At 30.4% G+C, this 25,027-nt stretch overlaps 2 protein-coding genes across 2 annotated transcripts; one reads left to right on the top strand and one right to left on the bottom strand.

Moving 5' to 3' along the window:
- Positions 1 to 4,927: 4,927 nt before the first annotated feature.
- On the bottom strand, positions 4,928 to 11,510 carry LOC112789190 (probable E3 ubiquitin-protein ligase ARI10). The gene is made up of 2 exons (XM_025830977.3): positions 10,379 to 11,510; positions 4,928 to 5,799 (listed from the first exon to the last, which is right to left on the bottom strand). The coding sequence occupies exons 1-2, from the start codon at positions 11,452 to 11,454 to the stop codon at positions 5,118 to 5,120; spliced, it is 1,758 nt and encodes a 585-aa protein (XP_025686762.1). The 5' UTR covers positions 11,455 to 11,510; the 3' UTR covers positions 4,928 to 5,117.
- A 9,602-nt stretch (positions 11,511 to 21,112) lies between these two features.
- LOC112789189 (uncharacterized) lies at positions 21,113 to 24,369 on the top strand. Its single transcript, XM_025830976.3, has 6 exons — positions 21,113 to 21,997; positions 22,177 to 22,329; positions 22,414 to 22,539; positions 22,643 to 22,702; positions 22,895 to 23,481; positions 23,579 to 24,369. Exons 1-6 carry the CDS (start codon positions 21,442 to 21,444, stop codon positions 24,218 to 24,220), a joined length of 2,124 nt encoding a protein of 707 aa, XP_025686761.1. The 5' UTR covers positions 21,113 to 21,441; the 3' UTR covers positions 24,221 to 24,369.
- Positions 24,370 to 25,027: the final 658 nt, after the last annotated feature.

Genomic DNA, 25,027 nt, shown 5'->3' with positions numbered 1-25,027 from the left:
TTATTAGAAAAACGTTTTCGAAAGTTTAAATTTTATGTCTCTTCGATTTTTTTATTTTTTTTTTTATAAATTTTTTATTTTGTGGTTAAAATTAATTAATAGATGTGTGATTTAAAAAAATAAAAAATTGTAAAACAGAACTTTTTTAGTAATTTTTGTAATTTATAAAAAAAATTTATATCATAATTATTTGATTAGGTTAGCGAAATTTAGATTAGATTAAAAATTTAATCATGATAAGTCAACCTATTTTATCTAATAATAATAAGACATGTCATAAAAGAATAAGTTATCTTTTATTTTAGAAAAAAATAATAAAATAATTTTTTTGAACAATATAAACAACCACTAATTAAATAAAAACACACTACACTTTTAAATTATCTACTTAAATTTTAATAGTAAAATAATCATCAACACACCTAATAAAATGAACATCTGAGTTCACATTATTTAATATTTTCATTATCTACCTATACTTTACCTATACTTTTCCATATATATATAACTAACTTTAAACAACTATAATTATTAATTAATAATAATTAATATCAAATACAGTCTAAGGAAATGTTAAAAAAAATGATAATGTAAATTGTGATCTCTAATTTTGAATAGATCCTCTCCAGTTTTTTTAACACTTGAAGAAATGAAGTATGATCTCTCACCATTAACTTTATAAGTGAGACAAAAAATAAATAAAAGAGAGAGAGGAATAAAGGGTGAGAGATCACAATTGACACCATCCAATTTTTTTCACGGAAGAGAATCCACTTCCCACACTTTACTCCCTCAATTGTTAACAAAAAAAAATTGAAAGAATTCATTTCTCAATTTAAAAATACTTGTTAATTTATTATTAACTAGATCTTTATTGATTACTTAACAGAAAATATAAAAAAATGTAAAAAATATTATATGCAATTATATCCACTTTTGTCCAGTGATGAATACAAAATGAAAAAAAAAACATTTTTTATAACATAAATTTTCTTAATTTTTTTAATTATTTGATAAAGTATAATCTTTTTCTTATATTCTTTAAATGAAATAAAAATATATATATATAATATTAAATAATAAAAAATCACACTTTATCAAATAATTATTTTAAAAAAATAGAGAGAATCAATTAAAAAAATGTATATTTGTAGTATATCTGTTCGGTTGTTTGGGTATCGGACGATTTGGTGAGATCCCTGGTTGATAAGGTGGGGTATCGCCTGGTTCCGGGTTGTAGGAGCGAAGCTGGAGCAGTCGACCTCCCGAACTCTTCATGTGGAGAGGGGGGTGTCACCTGCAAAGATACTACAACGCTTTAGTTAGAAGGTGTGTAAACAAAAAGTGAGTGAGGTGATGTGTATGACGTACTTTGGGAGAGAAGTATGACTTTTTCCATATATACCTTGTCAGGAGTAGGTCCGACGAGAACAGACTCATATTCCTCAAAATTTTCCAATACAGCTGTAACAGTAAGTTGTAAAAAACGTGTGTCCGGATTAGTGGCGGAGCGTATCGTACCCGCTCGTTCGCGTCGAATGGCCTATAGACCGGGTCAGCCATCACGATGTTTGAGTTGGGCCGTAACAATATCAAAGACGGGTATAAATACAATTTCTCGTAAATGTGAACTCAATTTCAAATATATAACGTCAGGAGGAGCATAAATTTTGTATTGATTATTGTGCAATAGTGATCAACATATAGAATGAAAAATAAATGTACGAGTAAAGCAATAAATCTCCTAAATTATTCAATCGACGAGAAATGTTTTCCTAAATTTGTTAACGATTAAAATAACTCTAAAATATTTTAAAACGCAATAAAAACACTATAACGTTAATAATATATACTTTTGAAAATAATTTTATAGATTAGATTTGATATAAGTTTTTGCAATTATAATTTAAAAAATAAGTTTTTTTATTTTTCAAATTTAATGATTTTATCCAGAATATATATCTTTTGCAATGATATCTTTTGCAATTTTAATGACCAAAATTATTTTTAAAAATAAAAAATATAGATCGAATTTTAGTTCTTCTTTAATTGCATGTATATTTTAAATAGTTATTTAGATATTTTTTAATTTTTTAATCAAATATGTAAGGAATTTATCAAAAATATAAAAGTTATTTGTCACTTATAAAAACTTGAATATTTGATCAGTTTTATCACATTTTAAATTATTTTAAATGTATTTTTATCATCATCAAATTTATTAGAAGATATTTTTATCAACAATTTGGTAGTTCAAAGACATTTTTTGTGGTTTACTATCAATGCATTGAAAAGTATAAAATTAAGAGTCTTGCTAACACATTTTAAAAATATTATAAAAAATATCTCACTAAGTTATTGAAAAGATAAATTTTTTTCTTTTACATTTTTAATACATTAAATGCATCGAACATTTAAAAAAATATATTATTATTCTCTTTAAATAATAAATCCTATAGTTTTTTCACTCGTTTACAGTCAATCAATATATTAAAATATATTTTTCTCTAATAATAATAATAATAATGATAATAATAATAATAATAATTTAGCTAACTTATCTAAGGCACATTTTAAACATACAATAATAGAATTTTTTTAAAATTTTTAATATATTTAATATATTAAAAATATAAACAAAGGCATTTTTAAAATAACTTTTATAAAATTTTTTCTATAAATGATCTTCTTATCCTATATCTTTTAACACAAATTAATAAAATTCTTATTATTAATCAAAACAAAAGTACTATTTGTTGATCCTTGTACATAAGCAAGATAGGACTATGGGAATGGATTTTTTCTTTTAATTAAATGTAGAGAATCTTGAACTCGTAACTTATTAGATGAGTATGAAAAACTATGTCATTTAAATTATAATTTATTGGAGGTAGAAATAAATTATTTGAATATGAAGTAATACAGTGATGTAATTTTTCATTCTATTGTTGAGTTAATGATCAAATTAATGTTAAAAGATAGGTGGATTATCAATTTCATCTCCAAATAATTTTTTAATCAAATTAATTTTTAAAAGATTTAAATTCAATCACTTTTGTCCTTCTATCAATTAGTTAATCCTTACCGTTAATATTTTGGCACGTAAATAAGTGACACAACACATTTTTAATAAGTGACACAGCAAGTCTAAAATGATCTTCTTAGTCCATAAAGCATTTTGATCGAATCCAAAGCCCAATCTGAGTTGAAGATATGGAAACCCTAGCAATAAATCTCCAATCTCTCAATCTTTCTCACTTTTATGATTTACAATTCACAGCCTTGTCTTCATGTTCAAGCTTCATGGCTCCATTTTCACTTCTCTCACTTTCTCTACTTCTGAACTCTAAAATCCGACCAAAATTACTGCCGTTTATTTAATTTGTGTGGCATGCCGTTTGTGGGTGTTGCTGGTGGATTGGTGGTGTGGTTGGGCTGTCGGGTTTCTGGGTTGCATCACTGAGTGAGTCTTTCTGGTTCTCTGTGTAATTAGCGTCACTGTTGCTCCATGTCGCTAATGTCGTTGGTTAGTGGTCACAATGTCAACCATAGCTTAGCATTGGTACCCTAAACCACAAAGAATGAGTGCAGTCGCACTTTGCATAGTATCGCCGATTATGGCTTCCTCATCCCTTCCGATGATCCGAGCTCCGTGGTGTTCTCTCTAACTGATGTTTCATGCGTTTTGAGAGAGTAGAAAAGAAAAACGGCGCCGGTTTAACACAATATTCTCTTAATACTAAAAAACGACGTCGTTTTATTGTTGTTGATTTGTCGTACATGCGAAAAACATTAATGGAAGTTGTTAAGTATTTGACATAAGAACAAATGAGATTAAAATCTCTAACGTAGCTTTTGTTTTGAGATACTGAGACTCAGTATTAGATTTGTTGGTTTAGAGACTGATACTAAATTTTCTGTCTCTATTTCCAAAATTTCAGTATTTCAATACCTCCAAAAAATATGGATATATGGGACTAAAATTTATAAAAATCAAGACTGAAATTTTAATAATATTTTATGAAAAAGTTTAGGGGGCAGTAATTTTATTGAATTTTGGCCAGCATATAACTAGCAGAAAAATGTGAGTCATTAGATGAAATTTTACACCATTAAATCATCATTGATGGCTATTTGATGACTACTAATCACAAAAGTTGCTGGCCCCTAACATTACTCATATTTTATATATAAAATACCCTTATTTTAATTAATTAATTCTAATTTGACCTTTTATGCAAATTAAATTAGAATTTTATTCTTATTTTAATTTTTGTCTCCTACTTTACACCAAATAAAATATTAAAATTTATTTCAATTTCTGTCTCTTAATCTATGTCTTTTAATCTATGTCTTTTAATTTCTGTCTTTTTTTTCTGTCTTTTCACCAAACACTATTAAAAGACTAATTTAAATAAATAAATCTTTAAGAGATTAATTTGATTAAAAATTGAGGAACGAAGGTGACGATCGACTAATTGACTAACCTTTCAAACTAATTTTATCATTAACCCTTCTATTGTTTGAATATTTCAATTAACTAATGTATAAATTTCAAAAAGGAGGACAAAGTGTATAATCACTTTCCATCTCTTCCTTTTGAACATTTATATGGTTGGTTTCTTTTTAACATATGTATATATCTCATTACGGACACGTGCTCACACACACTAATCAATTTAAGAAAACTAGTAAATTGAGAAAGTAAAAATACAACCCTTGAATCAAATAGTAAAAATCATACACAATGAAAATTACATATTCAACACTCAACAGAGATCCTTACTTTATTACTTAAAATTCTCGGATTTTTCCATCAATTATATACTTTGATCATGTGTAGAGTACTAGAGTTTGATGGGATTGTGCGTATTTGACCAAGCTTTTTATGTTAGAAAATGTTTAGACTTTAGATAGGAGAAAGCAGTAAGCACCAATTCCTCGCTGGGTCAGAGAAGACCCCATTAAACTAGAGAAATTTTGATTAAGTAGTTCATCACCAAAAACAAGAACCGTTACATAGCTTAACTAAATTGTTATCTAATAGTTTTCCTCGGTCAACTTACGCAAAAACAAGTGCTACCAAAAGGAAAATGGTTTGAGTAATTGAATGGATGTTAATTAACCATACGCAATGGACACCAAATGACACGAGGATCACGAGAACAGATCCAGCACTGGTATTTGTATTTCTTCTCAATGCAGGGACACTCTAGAGTGCTGGCAAGGTTGTAGTAACCGCAATAACCGCATTTCCGGAGACCAATCTCTGTCATCCCATCCCTCACCACACCTCGAGGCGACGAAGACAGTGAGGAGGAGCTTGAGCTTTCACCATAACTCTTCACATTCACATCATCAAGCCCTCTATCCTCCAATTGTGTCACCATATTATCAAAGAAATTCTTGGTGACAACGGTCAGATGAGAAAGTTCCAGACGATTCCTATCGAAACCGTCTTTCTTCTTATTCAGGATCTCCATCAGCATTGTTTCGGCAAACTTGTGAAGCTTCTCCAATGCATTCTCAGCAACGCCTTGCGTGTGTTCGAACAACTCCTTCTTGGCTTTCTCCTCCTCAGGGATGAAGTAACCATATGCATAGGTCCACTTCAGCAACTTCCTACACTCGATTACCTCTTCCCAAGCCTTCTTCACAAACTCAAAATCATCTTCACGCCTTTCAAATTCCTTGCACAGGATTCTTATATTCTCATTGTTCAGGTACTTCTCCATCATCTCAATCGATTTTTTCCTTGAGAATTCGTTGGTAAACCAACGTTCATAATAGTGAGTGTACCTATCAAATACGAACCCAATTACTAAATCAAATATGAACAAGAATATTCTATGGTAAACAATTTTCTAGTCAACAAAAAATGAGAAAATAAAAAAAAATGTTAGAGGATAAACATTTTTAGCATAAAAAAAAAAGACTAATATTAGTTCAAACATAAGGAGACAAAAAGGCTTAGTCATAAAAAGTTTCTCATTAAGAAAAGAAAAAACCGGAAGACTATTACTTTTAATGACAAAAGATTGAAGAATTAGATTAATACATACTCAAATGCATTTTCACTCACACATTACATTTGACATACTTTGACATGTTAGACTAATTTATCTACCATAATGTGAGTTAATATTTTAACTTTTATTTGAACTATGAATCTAATTTTATCCTATTATCCAATTAAATTTATCCATCTAGATAATATCAAATTAATTATTTTTGCTAGAGTGAAACAATTGATTATCTGTCCAAGGATATGCAAATTAAATTCATTCAACATACTACCGCAACACAGGTAAACTTTTTCATCAATACCAATCAAATAAGTAGAACACGTAACAATAATAGTGACTATGCTGCGTACACAACAAAAACAGCTAACAAAATCGGCCACAAATACAAAATATATAGATTATAAATATACATTAAAAATAAATTCAATCACATATATATTTATACACAATAAAAAATATTATTCGTGTTAATGAATTATAACTTAAATGGCATAGTCTCTTTATACGTTAAAATTAGTTATTAAGATCAGCTACCAATATATTTGTGTGTTAAATATATGTATAGTTTAATTTATTTTTAATATATATTTGTATTCCAGTGTATTTTATGCTAATGACAGACTTTAGTGACTAATTTACCTTTTTTTTAAGGCGACCACTCTGATAAAGACATCAAAAATGTCTTTTTTAAAACGTTACGTGTATTATATTGCTATTGGACGAATTATTAAACCGGTCAATAAAATATTTTGAATAAACTTAGAATAAAATCGATTTATTATAATTATCAGATCTGATTCGATCCGATCAGTTTACACAATCTGAACCGAATCATATTTAAATTTTTTTATCAAAATAACAAATATATCCCTAACTTTTTATTTCGCATATATTTAAATCCATAAAAATTTAAAATTATAATTAAGTCCTTGAAAAAAAAACCTAATCTTAGACCCTTACTAACCCAAGCCCAAGCCAAGGCCAATCTAAATGTTAGACCAACCTTCTGTTGCTCCCTCATCTTCTCTATGCACTTTCTCTTTGCCGTCGTGAGGCCTAGGCTCTGGTTCCTCTCCCGTCACACTATGTTCTGCTGCGCCGCCATCGTTAGAGTTTCAACCACTCCGTCGTCGCTGGGCAAGGGTTTCATTGCTCCCCCATCATTGCTGTACATCTGCTCTGTCTCTACGATTGTTGGCAAGGGTTTCGTTCTTCATTTTTTATGTTTTTTTAATTTTTAAAAAACATAAACATCATTTTTTTCTTTCTAATTTTTTTTTAAATTTCGGTTGCTGACTTTGAATATGAAATTGCAGTTGATGATTGCTGAATTGTTTAATTTAAGATTTCTATTAAATTTATTTTGTGGTTGTTGCTGATGCTGAATTGTTGGGTAGAAAGAAAAGGGTTGGGGGTAGTGATTTAGGATGATGAGCATATTTTTCTTTTGGTTTTAAGTCCAATAATTGTAGATGTCTATATTCTTGGATTGTCTGTTTTTCCTTGTTACAGAAGACCATCTTTCTTTAATCCAACATATACTGTCGAATTTAGAATTCATATACTTTTTATTCATGAATATTCTTAGATTGGATATGTATTTATGTGTTGTCAAATTAGGTGAATGCTAGCTGACAGTTTGTTAGAGTAGCTGAGATGCTTGGACCAGTGCCCTTCAACAAAGACATGAAGTTTTGGAAACTTTACAAATATAATGGATTCTTCCCAATTAGGTGGCATATAATAGGCTTCGTTTGGTTACTGTCTTCAAAATATATAGACACAGACACAACTATACCAAAAGACACAGACACAACTATACCAAAAGACACAGACACAGATAGACATAAATTTTTTAACGTGTTTGGCAACAGTGTACAAGACACAACAATTTAATTCAAATGTCCATTTTATCCTTATTAGTTCTCTACCATCATCTTCCACCAACATTAAAGTTGCTGCCACCATAACTTTCTACTACCACCACTGTCACCTGCAATTTTCTAACTTCATCGTAAAATACTATCTTCAACTTTCATTTATTCATCAGCAATTTAATTTTCTCATTTAAAAAAAATGAAACAGGTTGAAATAAATAAATAAAAAACAAAAATAAGAAGACAGATCTCAAAAATGATGGACAACTATTTGGGTGTTTTTAATTTTTTTCGCCTTTCTTAATAAAATTGATTCAAGTAATAGTGGAGACGAATAGATCTGAGCAACACCTGATGAATGTATAGGAATAAATCTGATCGAAAATGATGACTCATGGTAGTGATAGGCGCGACTGTGTGAAGAGAGAAAGAGAGAAGAGGAGGAAGAAGAAAGAAGGGGGCGTCAATGGTGGCGGTCCGTGACAACGGTATGGAGGGGCACAACAATGGAAAGAGAAGTAGAGTGATGGGTGTGGTGATGCGAAGAGAGAAAGAGAGAAGGAGATGAGAAAGAGAGGAGAGGCAATGGCTATGGCGGTGGTGTAAAAGAGGGACACAGCCATGGAAGAGGGAGGATGGAGGAAGAAACGTGGAGGTTGAAAGGATTTTGGGGTTAGAAACACAGAATAGAGAAGATAAGAAGAGAGAAAAGGGGGAATTAGGGTTAGATTAATTAGGGATATAGTTGGAATTTAAAAAAAAAAGTAGGGATAAAAATGTAAAATTTTGTGTCTTATAAACTGTGTCTCAATGTCTCAACTAAATGGAGAGACACTAAAAACATGTATTTTGTGTATACTTGTGTACCACCGTGTCCATCATAAATTTGTGTCTCAACAAACAAACGGTGGACATATGCCACCGTGTCCATGTCTTTAGTGTCTAGAGACACCAACCAAACGCACGCATAAAGAACGTTCCCGACGCTAAATTTTGTCACATTTATATCATTGTTGAAAACGAGAACAGAGACGTTACTTACACTAGGGACACACAAGAGGTAAGTAATGTCTTCTGTTTTCAGTGTTTAGGAGACTGAAAACTAAGAATTATCTCTTGTGTGTCCCTAGTGTAAGTAACGTCCCTGTTCGCGTTTTCAATAATGATATGAATGCGACAAAATTGAGTGTTGGGAACGTCCTTTATTATATGCTACCTAATTGGGAAGAATCCATTGTATTTGTAAAGTTTTAAAAATTTCATGTCTTTGTTGAAGTCCACTGGTCCAAACATCTCAGCTACTCCAACAAACTGCTGGTTAGCATTCACCTAATTTGACAACACATAAATACATATCCAATCTAAGAATATTCATGAATAAATATGTAAGTATATGAACTTCGAATTCGACAATATATGTTAGATTAAAGAAAGATAATCTTATGTAATAAGAATTTTAAACAGACAATCCAAGAATATGGACATCTACAATTATTGGACATAAAACCAATAGAAAAATATGCTCATCATTCTAAATCACTACCACCATCCACTACCCCCAACCCTTTTCTTTCCACCCAACAATTCAGCATCAGCAACAACCACAAAATAAATTTAATAGAAATTTCAAATTAGACAATTTAACAATCATCAACCGCATAGAAATTAAAAAAAAATTAGAAAGAAAAAAATAATGTTTTATGTTCTTCCAAAATTAAAAAACATAAAAAAAAAGGAGAACGAAACTCTTGCCAACGATCGTAGAGACAGAATAGATGTAACAGCAATGATGGGGAGCAATGAAACCATGCCCAGCGACGATGGAGCAGTTGAAACTCTAGTAATGGCAGCGCAACAAAACATAGTGTGACGGGAGAGGAACCAGAGCGCAGCCCCGCGACGGCAAAGAGAAAGCCCGCAGATGCATAGAGAAGATGAGGAGAGCAGCAGAGGGTTGGTCTAACCGCGACAGAACGGCTGAACCCCGGCAACAATGGCGATGGGGAACACCAGCGACGGAGCGCGAAGAACCCCACCAGAGAGAGAGAGAGAGAGGAGCTTGGCTTGACTTGGGTTTGGGTTAGTAAGGGTCTAAGGTTAAATTTTTTTCAAGGGTTTAATTGTAATTTTAAATTTTTATGGATTTAAACGTTTGCGAAATAAAAAAAGCTAAAGATATATTTATATTTATCATTTTGATAAAAAAAATTTAAATATAATTTGGTTTAGATTGTATAAACTGATTGGATCGAATCAGATCTAATAATTATAATAAATCAATTTTATTTTAATTTATTCTAAATATTTTATTGATTGGTTTAATAATTCGTCCAATAACAATACGACACACATAACGTCTTAAAAAAAAAAGACATTTCTAATATCTTTATCATAGTGATCCCATATTTCAATAATAATAATAATATATGACAAAATAGAAGTATAACATAACATAACAAATATAAATGTGTGTACCTCTCCAAGTCCAAATAGCCATTTCCATTGTTCATTGTGGGCGTCTCAATATTCCGGGCTGAGAAACGGTTACAACCGTAAGCGGAACACAGAGACCACTTAGAAAGACATAGCCAGCAAAATCGGCAGCCACAAACAGTGCAAATCATCTGCATGCAACCCTCATTCTTCTCAATGCGAATCCCACAATCGGGGCATTCCTTCGTGAAAGCAGAGATCCAAATCACGCTCTGAGAATCATCCACATTCTTCTTCATCCACTCAGCCACCGTTTCACAACTCACAGGTCTATGACCATCTTCACCACATTCCCAGCAAAACCTATGTTCATTACTGCAACAAGCTTCAACATATTTGTTAGCGTAATTTCCATCCGATTCGTAAAGAACAGCAAGATCGCAAGCAGGACTTGGACACCACTTTATATTCTTTCTGGTTTCGACATACGAGCGTAACAAGAAACGATCGTACATGTTCTTGTTTGTCTCGCTGGCGAATCGCCGAACAGTTTCAATCTCCAAGGAAGCCTCACAAGATGGATGAGGGCATCGCATCGGTTTCAGGCACTCATGAGAACCTTCTTGGATCTTCTCATCGATGTAGTGCTTCCAACAATCGATGCAGTATCCATGGCCACACTTGGCATACTCCACCTTCTTGTACCAAACTGAATCATCAAAGCAGATCTCGCATGTAGAACTCTGGATGATGTTGTTACTACTATCGAGCAAGCCAACGAGTTCTCGAACGCTTTTCTCGTCTTCGAACCAAGCTTCGTGGACCTTCATGGCGCTCCAGCCATGGTGGATAAGCAAAAGGCACGCATCGGATTGTGGTATGAGAAGAACAGATGATACCTTGTTGATTTCAGTGGTTTGGAGCTTCCTGATATCGGAGTCGGTCAAAGTAGTGAAGCAGCTGCTTTGTGGTGTGGATGATGATGATGATGATGATGGTGGTGGTGATTCTTTGATCTCTGCTGCAGCAATAATGGAGTACTCATCCTCCTCTTCTACTTCATGATGAGGAGATTCGTTTTGAAACAGAAAAGGTTCCATTTCATTTGAGGTGTCCATGGAGGGAACCAAAGGATGAAGGAAACTGAAGAAGCAAAGGGAATGGATGTGCTTATTGGAGAAGACATGACTAGACTTTTTATATGTATACAACTCTTATATTATATTTTTTTTAAAATTTTATATAATATATTTTATGGAAGCAACAAAGAGACAAAAATCAAGAAATTTTTTTATATAATATATGTTAACCATAAATCCTAATAAAACCAATGAATGAATGTATAGGTATTAGTAGATACACTCCTCCTATATGCAACTGTGGATCCAAATCTGTCAATCAATATTAGTTTCACCATTTGGGTTTGAATACTGAGAGAGAGACCAAAAGAAATCTTGAATTTATTGTCATTTTTACACTTTTCAGTATTTTGAGGCTCAAGGCAGCTTTATGTCAAGCCAGGAACTCATGGGTGGTCAAAACTCAAAACAATTTGATAAGCATTCCTTCAAAGCTCTGAACCGTCAAAGATATTCATTTAAGAAATTGCATCTTTGAATGATTAAGTGTGTGTTTGAATTTCGGTTTGTAAAGGAAATATTGCATAGAATTGATTTTGTAAATTTGATTTTGATGAAAAATAAGTTTGTATTGAAGTGATTTATGTTTGGCTATTTTTATATCAAAATGGATTATAGTAAAATAAATATGGTTTGAAATACACTACTCAAAATCACTTTTAAATAAAAAATTACTAAAATAGACATCAACTTAAATAATTTTTTCTATTATCCTATCATTTTAATTTACATATTTGAATAATCTTATTAATTAATTTTATAATAAAATTAATATATATTATTTTAAATAAAAATAACATATAAAAATTAGCAAAATAAAATTATATATATAAGAGTATTTTTTGTGTGACTATATATAAGAGTATTTAATCAAATATGTTATATTTTTTTAAAAATTTTAAGTATTAACGTAAAAATATTAATTTAGTATTTTTTAACATTATATTTTTGGTTTAATACTCTTAATAATTTTATTTTTAATATTATTTTAGAATCTAACGTGTATAATTTTATTAATACCTATGATTAAATTTTTATTTAATTTATCTTTTTTAATAGGATCATAATCTATATTATAAAAATTACAATAAAAACTATATATACCAGAATTATAATTATAAAAAAGAATATTAAAAAAATAAAATTAAATATTTATTTTGACAGTAATAAAAACAAATCTAAAATTTTTTGATAATGTATTTTATATAGTATATTTTTAATTCTCTTAATACTCTTTTTTAGTACATTATAATTTTTTACTATTATTATTATTATTTATGGTTAATATTTTGTTTAATTTACTTTACCTAGTGGAATTAATAAATCATATTATAAAAAGATAATAATAAATATAATATACAAAAATCATAATTATAAGAATGTATAATGTTAAATAAAAATTTAACAAAAAAAATAATAAATAATAGAAAAAAAGTTTATATAAAGAGAAATAATAAGAAAAGAAGGCAAATTCACCTAATAAGAATTTCATAAATAATATAATAAAATGTCTATAGGATAAAATTGGTAAAAAAAAAATAGATTTTGAAGGTAAATGGCTAAAAGTCAGTTGGTGAAACGCATAAAATAAAAATTATTGCTTCTGGTAAACGTGGTTTTAAATATAAAATCACTTCTGCGTTCGCTAAACTAAAAATTAGCCAAACAAAAATGTAAAGCTTTCAAGAAGTTTAAACGTGCTTTTTCTTCTTAAACGGGTTTGTCAAACACCCCCTAAATTTACTGATGTGTCAAGTTTTCTTCTCCTAATTGGCAACCGTACTTTTTAATGTTAGAAAGTATATGTAAAGCATCTGCAATTACAAATGGGCTTCTGGCTTCGGATAAAAAAAAAAAACTAAAAAAGGTAAAAGAAAAAGTAAAATGAAAAGATCACTTTGGTTTTTGGTGATCACAAAAAAATCAAGTAATCTTTTCTCCTGTCCCTAAAATATTTGGTTATTGACTAATGGTTTTTTTAGGTGTATTGTTATTGACTAATGGTTGCTAGTTTCCATGCTTAGTCATGAAGTGACCATTACTTCCAAGCTATCAACACATAAATTTATGATCACATTTTTTATTGTTGTTTGTATCATAAAATTTATTTATAACAAAAAAATGAGAAAAATTAACAAAAAATTAATAATACTATATTTATTTTTAATAATATTATTTTTTATATAATTTTTATTATATATTATAAATTTATAAAAAAGTAACATTATCAAAATAAAAATAATTTTTTTCCTAAAAATAAAAGTAAAACTCAAATTCGTAATTTTTAAATAAATATAAAAAAATATGTCATTTCAGAGTCAAATAATATTATTATTTCTCAAATTAATAATCTTGAGTGGATGTAATCATGATGCATATTTCTGTGTTTATTTTGGGTCCTATTCACAATGTAACTGCTCGGCAAGAAACAGGAATGATGTGAGACTCCGAACTCCCATTGAGTTGTTTTGTGTCACTTCTCAATTAAGTAAAGGCGAATTTTCTCATGCTTTTAATTTTGGTATCGAAATTGCCAAAGTTAGCTTTCTACAATAAGTTTAAAATATTTAAAAATTATTTATTTTTATATTTTTAATTTTAATATTAATTTTTATTTTTTTTTAATAAATTAGGCAAATATATATAGGTATTATAGCACGCACCTTAAGTAAATAGCTTCTGTCAGAAAGAAAATCGAAAGGGAAGATTTCGTACTTAAAACTGATTCTTTTTCGGCACTTTTAGAACCATTGGTAGGCTAAATAATTTTAATATGAAAAAAATATGAGTTTTTAATACCAGAAGATTTTTGTTAGTCTGATATAGTATAATTGAAATACTAAAAAGGATTAATAATATTTATTTTTATTTTATTTATTAATTTTAATAATTACAAAATAAAATAAATTAATAATATTAAAATAGGAAAAAATAATTACACAAAACTCAAAATTTTTATTATTAATATTTATATTATTTATTAGTTTTAGTAGTTACAAAATAAAATAAAATAAAGATAACATTAACATCAAAACTAAAATATAATTATATATTATTCAATAATCAATTACATTTTTATAATACAAGTAATTATTAATTTTAATAAATACCAAAAAAATAAATTAATAACTTGCTGCAACAGAACAAAATTAATAATTACATAAAATTTGAAATTTTTATTATTCATATTTCTATTATTTATTAGTTTTAGTAATTACATAATTTTAGTAATTATAAGATAAAATAAAATAAAAATAATATCAAAAAACAAAATAAAATATAATTATATATTATTTGATAACAAATTATATTTTTATAATTATATTGATTATTAATTTTAATAAATACCAATTCGAATAAGATAATAATGTTGTAACAGAAAATAAAATGAATAATAATTATAGAAAATTTGAATTTTTAATTATTCATATTTATATTATTTAACAATTTTAATAATTAAAATTAAAATAACATAATAATATTATAACAGAGAAATAAAAAATAATATCATATTATAACAAAAATATAAAATATTATATTATAATAATTAACAGAAATATCATATGTATATTATTTATTAATTTTTAATGATTAACAAAAATGTTAAATATATATTATAACAAAAAATAAAAAAATATTATAAAAAATTATACATACTAATAACAGAAAAATATAAAAAATTAAATAATATTATTTTCAAAAAATCAATAATTATTATTAATTATATTATTTATTCATATTAACAGAAATAACAATACAACTAAATTAATATAAATGAAATAAACAATAACAAACTACTAAGCTAATATTAACCAAATAAATACTAATAACTTAATTAAAAATAATAAATTTACATAATTATAATATTCTAAATAATTGATAATATGATATTTCGCAGACGTATAATCATATATTATTTTAAACGTAATACTCTCATTTTCAACTAAAATTAACTTACTCACTTTTAACTAAATCACAAAACCTATCTTCTCTATATCTAAAATGAAGCCGCGGTGAGCAAAATGAAGCACCCCACCTTCTCTTTTATTCCGTTGCCATTAATGAAGCCACTTCGAGAGTAAGTCTTGTCTCTTTCATAGAGATACTGACCAAAAATAGTCAACATGCAAAATGCATGTTGTACAAGTGATGCCACATGGTGTTTACGTACTTGGAGATTGTAATCAAGGCGCTTTAAAAACGTGTGATGAATATTTGTAAATGGTAACATGTAGGGTACGTGTTGTCTTGGAGCTATTACGTAATGAATTTTTGATAAAATTGTTTAGAAATTCTGTGAGAAATTTCTGCTAAAGTAACACGTAGGGTGCGTATTCATGGCGAATTTCTGTTAAAAATTTCTGATAAATTTGATTCGAAATTATGTAAAAAAATCCTTAATAAAATAACATATATGGTGTGTGTTACTTTAAAATTGTCATGTGGCAAATTTCTGCTGAGAATATTTAATAAAGTTGCCTAAAAGCTCTACTAAAAATTTTTGCTAAAGTAACACACAGAGTGTGTTGCACCGAAAGATAACACGTGGTGAATATTTGATAATGTTGTTTTGAAATTCTATAAAAAGTAACATACACCATAAGTGTTGTGTTAGTATTTTTTGAATATCTACATTTCTAAAAAACACTTTAAACACTAATATTCAATAAAAATACTATTAATTTTTTATATTTAAAATAATTTCTGCCATTTATACAATATTTTTTATTAGTTCAAGACATTGAAAAAGAGAAATTTATTGAGAAAAATAATAGTAAAAATCACTGGTAAAGAATAATTAAAAAGAAAGGCTAAATATGCTAAAATTATTAATGAAGACCATAATAAATTTTATTTCACAGTATAATTTTATGTGACACAATAAGAGGACTAGAGGAGGTTAAATGACAACATACTAATAAATGATCATTTTGATTTTTCTTTAATTTCAATACTACGTTTTACCAAATATAGTATTAATATAATGATAAAAAAATGCACGGGTACGTTTTCTAATAGAATTTATTTTTTATATATTGATTAATATAAAATATTTATATAATTATTTAATTTTTTAAATAATTATTTATATAATTAATATAAAAATCCGATGTATTAAAATTAAACTTTTTAAGTAAATAGAAAGATTGTAATATTGTATTGTTACCTACTGTTGTGGGGGTCAAATATTAGTATTCAACTTTATTAAAATTAAAATGAGTTACATGTTGTAAAATAAAAGATATATAAAATAAAGATGTATAAATAGAAGACTCTAGTATTAAAATAATTAGTTCAATAATAATTTATATATATATAATAATATTATATGTTGTAATGTATATATATATACAAAGATAGAAAGGAGTATAAAAAGTAAAAAGAGAGAGAATAACATTTGTTTTTATTATTGTTATGTGTATAAAGGGAGAGAGAATAATATTCAGTTGTTGTTGTTGTGTAAAATTGACGGAGGCTTAACCTCCTTTTATAGATATATAAGGTCAAATATTCAAAACTCCATTTATTATCATTTTGGCTTGGGAGCTTCATTTTTCATAGGGAAAATGGACATCCACGTCCTTTTTGGACTTACCACAACACTCCCTATTGGATGACCATTTTAGGATTATGTCTCATTAAAACCTTACTAAAGAAAACCCAGTGCGAAAAACTTTAGTGAAGGAAAAAGAGTACAAAATCCTTTAGTGATGGGGACTGCCTCATTAAAAACCTTGTCAAAAAAAACCCAATGGAAAAAAAAAACTTGACCAAGGGAAAAAGAGTACAGTCTCCCCCTCTTGCTGACCTCATTTAATGTCTCGAAATCGGCGCATCCCAATCTCATGTACCAATTTTTCAAAGGAGGATTTTGGGAGTGACTTTGTAAATAAATCTGCCAGATTGTCACTTGAACGAATCTGTTGGACATTAATTGTCCCTTGATTTTGAAGATCATGAGTGAAGAAGAATTTGGGAGAAATATGCTTTGTTCTATCACCTTTGATGTATCCACCCTTAAGTTGAGCAATACATGCTGTATTATTTTCAAACAGAACAGTTGGAGCTATCTTATGATCAATCAGTCCACATGATGACAGAATATATTGAATCAGACTCCTCAGCCAAAAACACTCGCGACTAGCTTCATGAATTGCCAAGATTTCAGCATGATTAGAAGAGGTTGCTACTATTGTCTGTTTCGTGGACCTCCATGATATAGCTGTACCACCATATGTGAACAGGTATCCTGTTTGAGATCTCCCTTTATGTGGATCTGACAAGTATCTGGCATCTGCATAGCCAACTAGGTTTGACTTGGATCCATAGGGATAAAACAATCCCATATCAACCGTTCCATGAAGATATCGAAAATTTTGTTTGATGCCACTCTAATGTCTTCTGGTTGGAGAGGAACTATACCTTGCTAGTAAATTCACCGCGAATGATATGTCAGGTCGCGTATTATTAGCAAGATACATTAGCGCTCCAATAGCACTAAGATATGGTACTTCAGGACCAAGGATATCTTCATTTTCTTCTCTAGGACAGAATTGATCCTTTTTCACATCTAAATATCTTATGATCATTGGGGTACTTAATGGATGTGACTTATCTATATAAAATCTCTTCAAGATCTTCTCTGTGTATGTTGTTTGATGAATAAAGATCCCATTTTTTATATGCTCGATCTGCAGGTCGGGACAAAATTTAGTTCTTCCAAGATCTTTCATCTCAAACTCTTCTTTTAGAGTTTTTATAATTGTTGGAATCTCTTCAGGAGTCTCAATGATATTTAAATCATCAACGTACACAGCAATTATAATAAACCCAAATGTAGTTTTCTTTATGAAAACACATGGGCAGATATCATCATTCTTAAATCCATTTTTGGCCAGATACTCAGTAAGACGATTATACCACATTCGTCCAGATTGCTTTAGACCATATAAAGATCTTTGCAATTTGACTGAGTATAACCCTTGCGAATATTCATTGGATGGTTTAGATATCTTCAGTCCTTCAAGAACTTTCATATAGATATCCCGATCTAATGAGCCGTATAAATAGGCTGTTACCACATCCATTAAATGCATATGCAGTTTATGATATGTAGATAAACTGACCAAATAACGCAATGTTATCGCATCCACTACAGGGTAATACGTTTCTTCGTAATCTATACCGGGCCTTTGTGAAAAACCTTGTGCTATAAGTCGAGTTTTGTAGTGCACAACTTCATTTTTCTCATTTCGTTTTCTCACAAATACCCATCGGTATCCAACAGGTTTTACATCTTCTGGTGTACGGACTACAGGTCCAAAGACTTCACGTTTTGTAAGTGAGTCTAACTCAGCCTTCATGGCTTCTTTCCATTTTGGCCAATCATTACTTAGTCGACATTCTTCGACTGATCTTGGCTCAAGATCCTTATTTTCATGCATGATATTTAATGCCACATTATATGCAAATATTTCATTGACAATTGTCTTATTTCGGTCCTATTTCTCTCCTGTAAAGACATAATTTATCGAGATCTCCTGCAAATCTTTACATTATTTATTTACATAGATACTTCACAATCCCACATATTAAACTATTCCATCATTGATCAAATGACCAATATTTCCTTCAGGATCCTCAAAGAAATCAGATACATCATAATGAGTGGTGGAGTTCTCAGCATCATTTGAAACAAAATTTGTTTCCTTTCCTTTGTCGTCATTTTTCAAAGATGCCTGATAAAGATCGACTAGGTGCCTTGGGGTACGACAGGTACGTGACCAATGGCCCTTTCCACCACAACAAAAACACTTATCCTCTGTTGATTTATTCTGCCCGATATTACTCTTTTTATCCCGCTTCTAGTGAGATCCTCTCTTTTGAACATAATTCTTTTTCCTTCCATAATTTTTCTTATTATTAAAACCTTGCCATTTACCTCTTTTGGGGTAATTTGCCACATTTACTTCAGGAAATGGGGCAGCGCCAGCTGGGCACACTTCATGATTTTTCAATAACAACTCATTGTTGCGTTTAGCAACAAGAAGGCAAGAAATTAACTCAGAATATTTTTTAAACCATTTCTCTCGATACTGCTGCTACAGGAGCACATTCGAGGCATGGAAGGTTGAGAAAATTTTCTCCAACATATCATGATCAGTTATTTTTTCCCCACACAATTTCATTCGTGAGGTGATTTGAAACATTGCAGAATTATATTCATTTATAGATTTAAAATCTTGTAAACGCAAATGCGTCCATTCATATCGGGTTTGAGGAAGTATCACCGTTTTCTGATGATTATACCTTTCTTCAAGGTCTTTCCAAAGATCTGCAGGATCTTTTAATGTAAGATATTCATTTTTCAATCCTTCGTCAAGATGACGACGAAGAAAAATCATGGCTTTAGTTTTATCCTTTTGGGATGCATTATTTTCAGCCTTAATGGTATCTCCAAGATCCATTGTATCAAGATAGATTTCAGCATCTAGTATCCATGATAAATAATTGTTTCCAGATATATCAAGAGCATTGAATTCAAGATGAGAGAGTTTCGACATAATGAAAAAATGTTACCTGAGTCTTCTTAAAAATTTGAGCAGAGCCTCGTGCTGATAACGTGTTGTAAAATAAAAGATATATAAAATAAAGATGCATAAATAGAAGACTCTAGTATTAAAATAATTAGTTCAATAATAATTTATATATATATATATATATATATATAATAAAAATAAAGATAGAAATGAGTATAAAAATAAAGAGAAAAAATAGCATTTACTTTTATTATTGTTATGTGTATAAAAGGAGAGAGAATAATATTCAATGTTGTTGTTGTGTAAAATTGACGGAGGCTTAACCTCCTTTTATACATAAAGTCAAATATTCAAAGCTTCATTTATTATCATTTTGTATTGAGAACTTCATTTCTTATAGAAAAAATGGACATTCACGTACTTTTGGACTTACCACAACATTACATTAATTTTACGGAAATTTAAATACAAATATTAAGTTAATATATAAATCACCATTAATCACCAAAAAATATAAATCACCATTAACCGCTGTTAATTACCGTTCTCCGGCCAAAACCGTCACCTTTACCCAGTTCCGCCGCCGAAACATCCTGCCACATGTTCGCAGCCACCCCGTTCAACGCCACATTTCGCAGCACATAAATCTCTATCGTTTTCTTCTCGAAGGTATTTAAGTGTATGAAGCTGAGGAAATAGCTTGTCCTGCTCAATTTCTATGGAGTTGAACCCTCATTGAAAGTTAAAGTTTGATCTCTTGGAGTCTATTATTTTGATGAGATGAATTCTCGGTATTCGTCAAAATGAAATCTTGCACTCACCAACTTATTGGGTCTTTGTTAAATTAGATGCTTAGCTAAGTTAGTTATTTAGTTAGTTTTCTGTTATGATTATTGGTTGTGTAGTTGGTGTCCTTGTGTGCATGGAAGTGTGAATTGGAATAATACGAAATTATTCCAAAAATTCAATGATTCGAGACACAAATTAAACATGTGATTAATTGAAGTATTATTGATATAATTTTTAAGGGTTAATTGCAATAGCTTCTAACATACAAAAGAGTGCAGGTAACAGTTTATAATATATAAGAGGTTTGTAGCAGGGAGGTAAATTGTTTTACATCTGTTATCTCGTATCTGTGTAAGCAAAGAATAATGGCCACGGTTTAAAACAGGAAGAAAGAGGTTGCTTTTAGTGATTAGATGCTTTAAACTCGGCATTAAACTTTCCTTGTCATACTAATCAAGAATTGGTGCTAAACCAAAGGACACAGACTTCTATGTTATTTTAACATTCATGATTAATGAGAGCTTCTTAATCCTACGAAAAACATTATTAATCACTAGCTAGCTAATTAATCCGCACATGCATGAGTAGATATAGAGTGCATATATTGCTGTGAGAAAAGAGAGAATCAAAGGGGGAAATGGCTGAGAGTGAGAGAGAATCAATAAAAGAACAAATCTCTATGTTTGATGAGAAAATGATAAGTGCTCAAAGGGCTGCTAGGAGGGAAAACTGGAGGGAATTCAAGAAAAATTTTGAAGAAGATAGGATGCGATTACTTGAACCGCTTGACTTATTTGGGAACACTGCCATCCACATTGCGACTCACTCCAATAGTCCAAATCTCTTGCAGGAACTTCTGGAGATGCTTCCTCGACAAGAAAGGTGGCGCGCAATGAGGATGGGGAATTGCGTCAATAACACCCTTCTGCATGAGATTATCTTTTGCACAACGGTCAAAATGGCTGGTGTTGTGTTCAAGTTGGAGAAGGAGCTGCAGCAAGAAGAACCATATGAGCCCCTTGTAGAGGTAAGAAATGATTCTGGTGAATCCCCTCTGTTCAGGGCTGCTAAGCTTGGAAAGCTGAAGATGCTCAAGTATATGGCAAAACATGTGGTTGGTGACATAAGAAGTCATTTTGTAAGATTTGATAGATGTTCCATTCTTCATGCTTGCATTCTTGGTCAATTCTTTGGTAGGTCTCTCCCTAATTTCATGGTTGTCATTGAATAGTATGCTTATGTTAATAAGTATGATATATAGTATAGTAATTTGTCCATTCCATAATATCTATCACTCTATAAGTTTCGCATATTCATAACTTAATGTATCTCTATACTATAATAAAACGAAGAGTGTCACTTTATGGTGCAGATGTTGCTATTTGGTTATTGAAATTGGATGGAAATTTGGCTCAACACAAGGATATGGATGGGTTGACATGTCTTCAACTTCTTGCCAACATGCCTCTTGTTTTTCGGAGCCAAACCCCCTCAATGGGAGCAGTGAAGAACCTTATGTATTATTGTACATTCCTATTTCCCCATTTCTACATTCAATTTTCCAACATTGGCATAATTGTTTACCTTTATTATAATTTGGTTGACGCAGTGCTTCCAGATGAAGGATATGAAATTGATGATGATTATGATGAGAAGGGAGAGGAGGAAGAGAGTGTTGTTTTCAGACAGAGAACAGATCTAGAAAGTGGTCCACTGGATGAGGCAAAGCAACCCGGTACTCCCCCGGGCAGCAGCATTCTTTTGTTTTTTTGTTTACATTACTAAGCACATGGATTTCCTAACGAAATTGTTTTCCGGCCCTTTTCATGTGAGTAAAGTTCATCAATTTGCTGCTTTTTCAAGGATCAGCTATTCTATATGGAAAATTCTAGCTAAAGGTATATACCATACAAGTTAAACTATAAACAAAGCTTTCTTAGCAACAGATTATCTTTTATCTTCAGGCATCTGATTTAATGTTAGTAACTCTATGTTATCCTTAGAAAATAGTTGAATTACTAATTGAACTAACTAGATTTTGTTGAAGGATTGTTTTCTTTTTGATGAATTTTATGGTTGATCATGTGCAGAGTTCAATGGGATTGGACATATTTGGCAAAAGAAGAAACAACACAAGTTAGCAGAGTGTCTGGCTGAGTTGTTAGTGCAGAAGGACTTCTCATGGCAGATTTCTTTTCATTCAAATTTTCAACCATTGATTGTGTTGCCAATTCTTTCCTCCAAACTAGACAGAATAAAAGAAATTCAGCTGATGAAGGAGAAACGCCAGTTAGTTGAAATAGCTCATTCTAGAATCAGCAAACCTTTGCTCAAGGAATCCATTTCCGAAGCATCCCATTTTAAAAACTACACACCTCTTCTCATGGCAGCCGGTTCAGGAATCATAGAAATTGTTGAAAAAATCATTGACATGAATCCTGAGGCTATTAGTCATGTTAGCCAGGATGAACACAATGTTCTACACATGGCTGTGAAGCACCGGCAGCTTAAAATCTTCAATCTGATAAAGAGAAATTCTGCATTCAAATCATTGATACACAGGATAACCGGGGAAGGTCGCACTCTCTTGCACCAAGTTGCTAGAATGGAGTTTTACAAAGAGCAACGGCTCCCTGGCGTGGCGTTCCAACTGCAAGACGAGTTGCGTTGGTACGAAGTAAGCAGCTCTATGACCCTTTCTGAATTGTGATTTGCTTTTGTCCTATCTTCAAATTGATTAAAATTAACTGGTTCATAACAAATTATTGGTACAGAGAGTGAGAAGGATTGTTCCTCCTCACTACTTAATGCATTGTGACAAAGATGGCCTAACTGCGAAAGATGTTTTGGAAATGGAGCATCAGGATATGCACAAAGAGGCAAAGTCCTGGATAAAGGAGACAGCTCAATCATGCTCCACCGTAGCAGTTCTCGTTGCCACAGTTGTCTTTGCAGCAGCCTACACAATCCCAGGTGGGAGCCAAAACGGCACGCCAGTGTTCTTCGGCTCACGAGTCTTCCTCTTCTTCACTATCACTGATGTTGTGGCCCTTGTGAGCTCACTTGCCTCAGTGGTGATGTTCCTTTCAATCCTGACATCACCGTTCGAGCTATGGGATTTCTACAAGTCCCTCCCAAGAAAGCTCAGCCTGGGATTTGCATTGCTGTTCTTCTCGTTGGTGTGCACAATGCTGGCATTCAGCGCAACCGTTTTGCTGACGATTCGGTTGGATAACAAGGAATGGACTTCTATTTTGTTCTATTGTGCTGGATTCCTTCCTGTGGCTATATTTGCATGGATGCAATTCCCACTCTATAAGACTCTTCAAAAGTTAGTTAGGAGGCTTTGCAACGGTGTTAAGCAGTTGGTGCCAACTACATTGATCAATTGTTTCAAAAGACACAAAAGTTATTAATTAATTCACCAATGGCTAGATAGATGGCGTTTTTCCTGATATAAACTAACATTACTTGTAAGGTGTAAATACTGTGACAGCATATATATACATTTGGGGGATCTTTCTGTAAGCTTCTTGATCACTGAAACACACACACTTTTCATGTATTTAAATGAGTCAAAAAGAATATTTCAAGCCTTTTATTAGACTTTAGGAAAGCTGAGATTTTAGAGTATATTGTTATGAACTTCACAATTACCATATCATAAGATCCTAGCTTCCTACACTTATTTTATAGTTTTTTTCATTCTTATTCTTAATACCTTTTAATGTGTCTTCTGTATTACTTTTATTTACTTTACTTTTAGAAATAAATAATTTTGTGTCCTTTTAACTTATGATTTATTTATTTATCCTTACAAATATTTCCTAAATATAATGTTAGTTTCTATAATATTACAACTTAACATTAAATTCAAATGATAGAGACAAAAGACTTAGGGCTATTTGGAAAGATTTAAAAGTAATTTTTTTTAAATTTTTGACTTATGAAAAGTAATAGTATTAATGTCTGGTGCAATTTTCAAAATCAAATTGCAGTTTTTTAAAAAGCTATTCAGGAGTTTATAAAAAAGTTAAAAAAATAATTTCTTTCATAATACTACTACTTTTTATCACATTTTTATAAAATAAACACTTTTAAAGCTAAAAATTCAAATACAAATTAACTTATAAACTACTTTTAATATAATCATTTATTATTTAAGCTATTTTTTCAAAAGTAGATTTTTTTTTTTTTTTTTTTTTTTTTGGTTTCCCACGGTA

The sequence above is a fragment of the Arachis hypogaea genome, chromosome 3 (genome assembly GCF_003086295.3).
Source record: "Arachis hypogaea cultivar Tifrunner chromosome 3, arahy.Tifrunner.gnm2.J5K5, whole genome shotgun sequence".
Classification (NCBI taxonomy): Eukaryota; Viridiplantae; Streptophyta; class Magnoliopsida; order Fabales; family Fabaceae; genus Arachis; species Arachis hypogaea.
Note: the sequence above shows the minus strand (reverse complement) of the source record. Positions and strands in the feature narration are given on the sequence as shown.

Coding starts and splice junctions, on each gene's coding strand:
- LOC112789190 (XM_025830977.3), bottom strand. CDS start 11,454: ATGGACACCTCAAATGAAATGGAACCTTTTCTGTTTCAAAACGAATCT. Junction 5,800..10,378: donor GGCTATTTGGACTTGGAGAG/GTACACACATTT, acceptor CGTATTTGATAG/GTACACTCACTATTATGAAC.
- LOC112789189 (XM_025830976.3), top strand. CDS start 21,442: ATGGCTGAGAGTGAGAGAGAATCAATAAAAGAACAAATCTCTATGTTT. Junction 22,330..22,413: donor GAAGAACCTTATGTATTATT/GTACATTCCTAT, acceptor TGGTTGACGCAG/TGCTTCCAGATGAAGGATAT. Junction 23,482..23,578: donor ACGAGTTGCGTTGGTACGAA/GTAAGCAGCTCT, acceptor TTATTGGTACAG/AGAGTGAGAAGGATTGTTCC.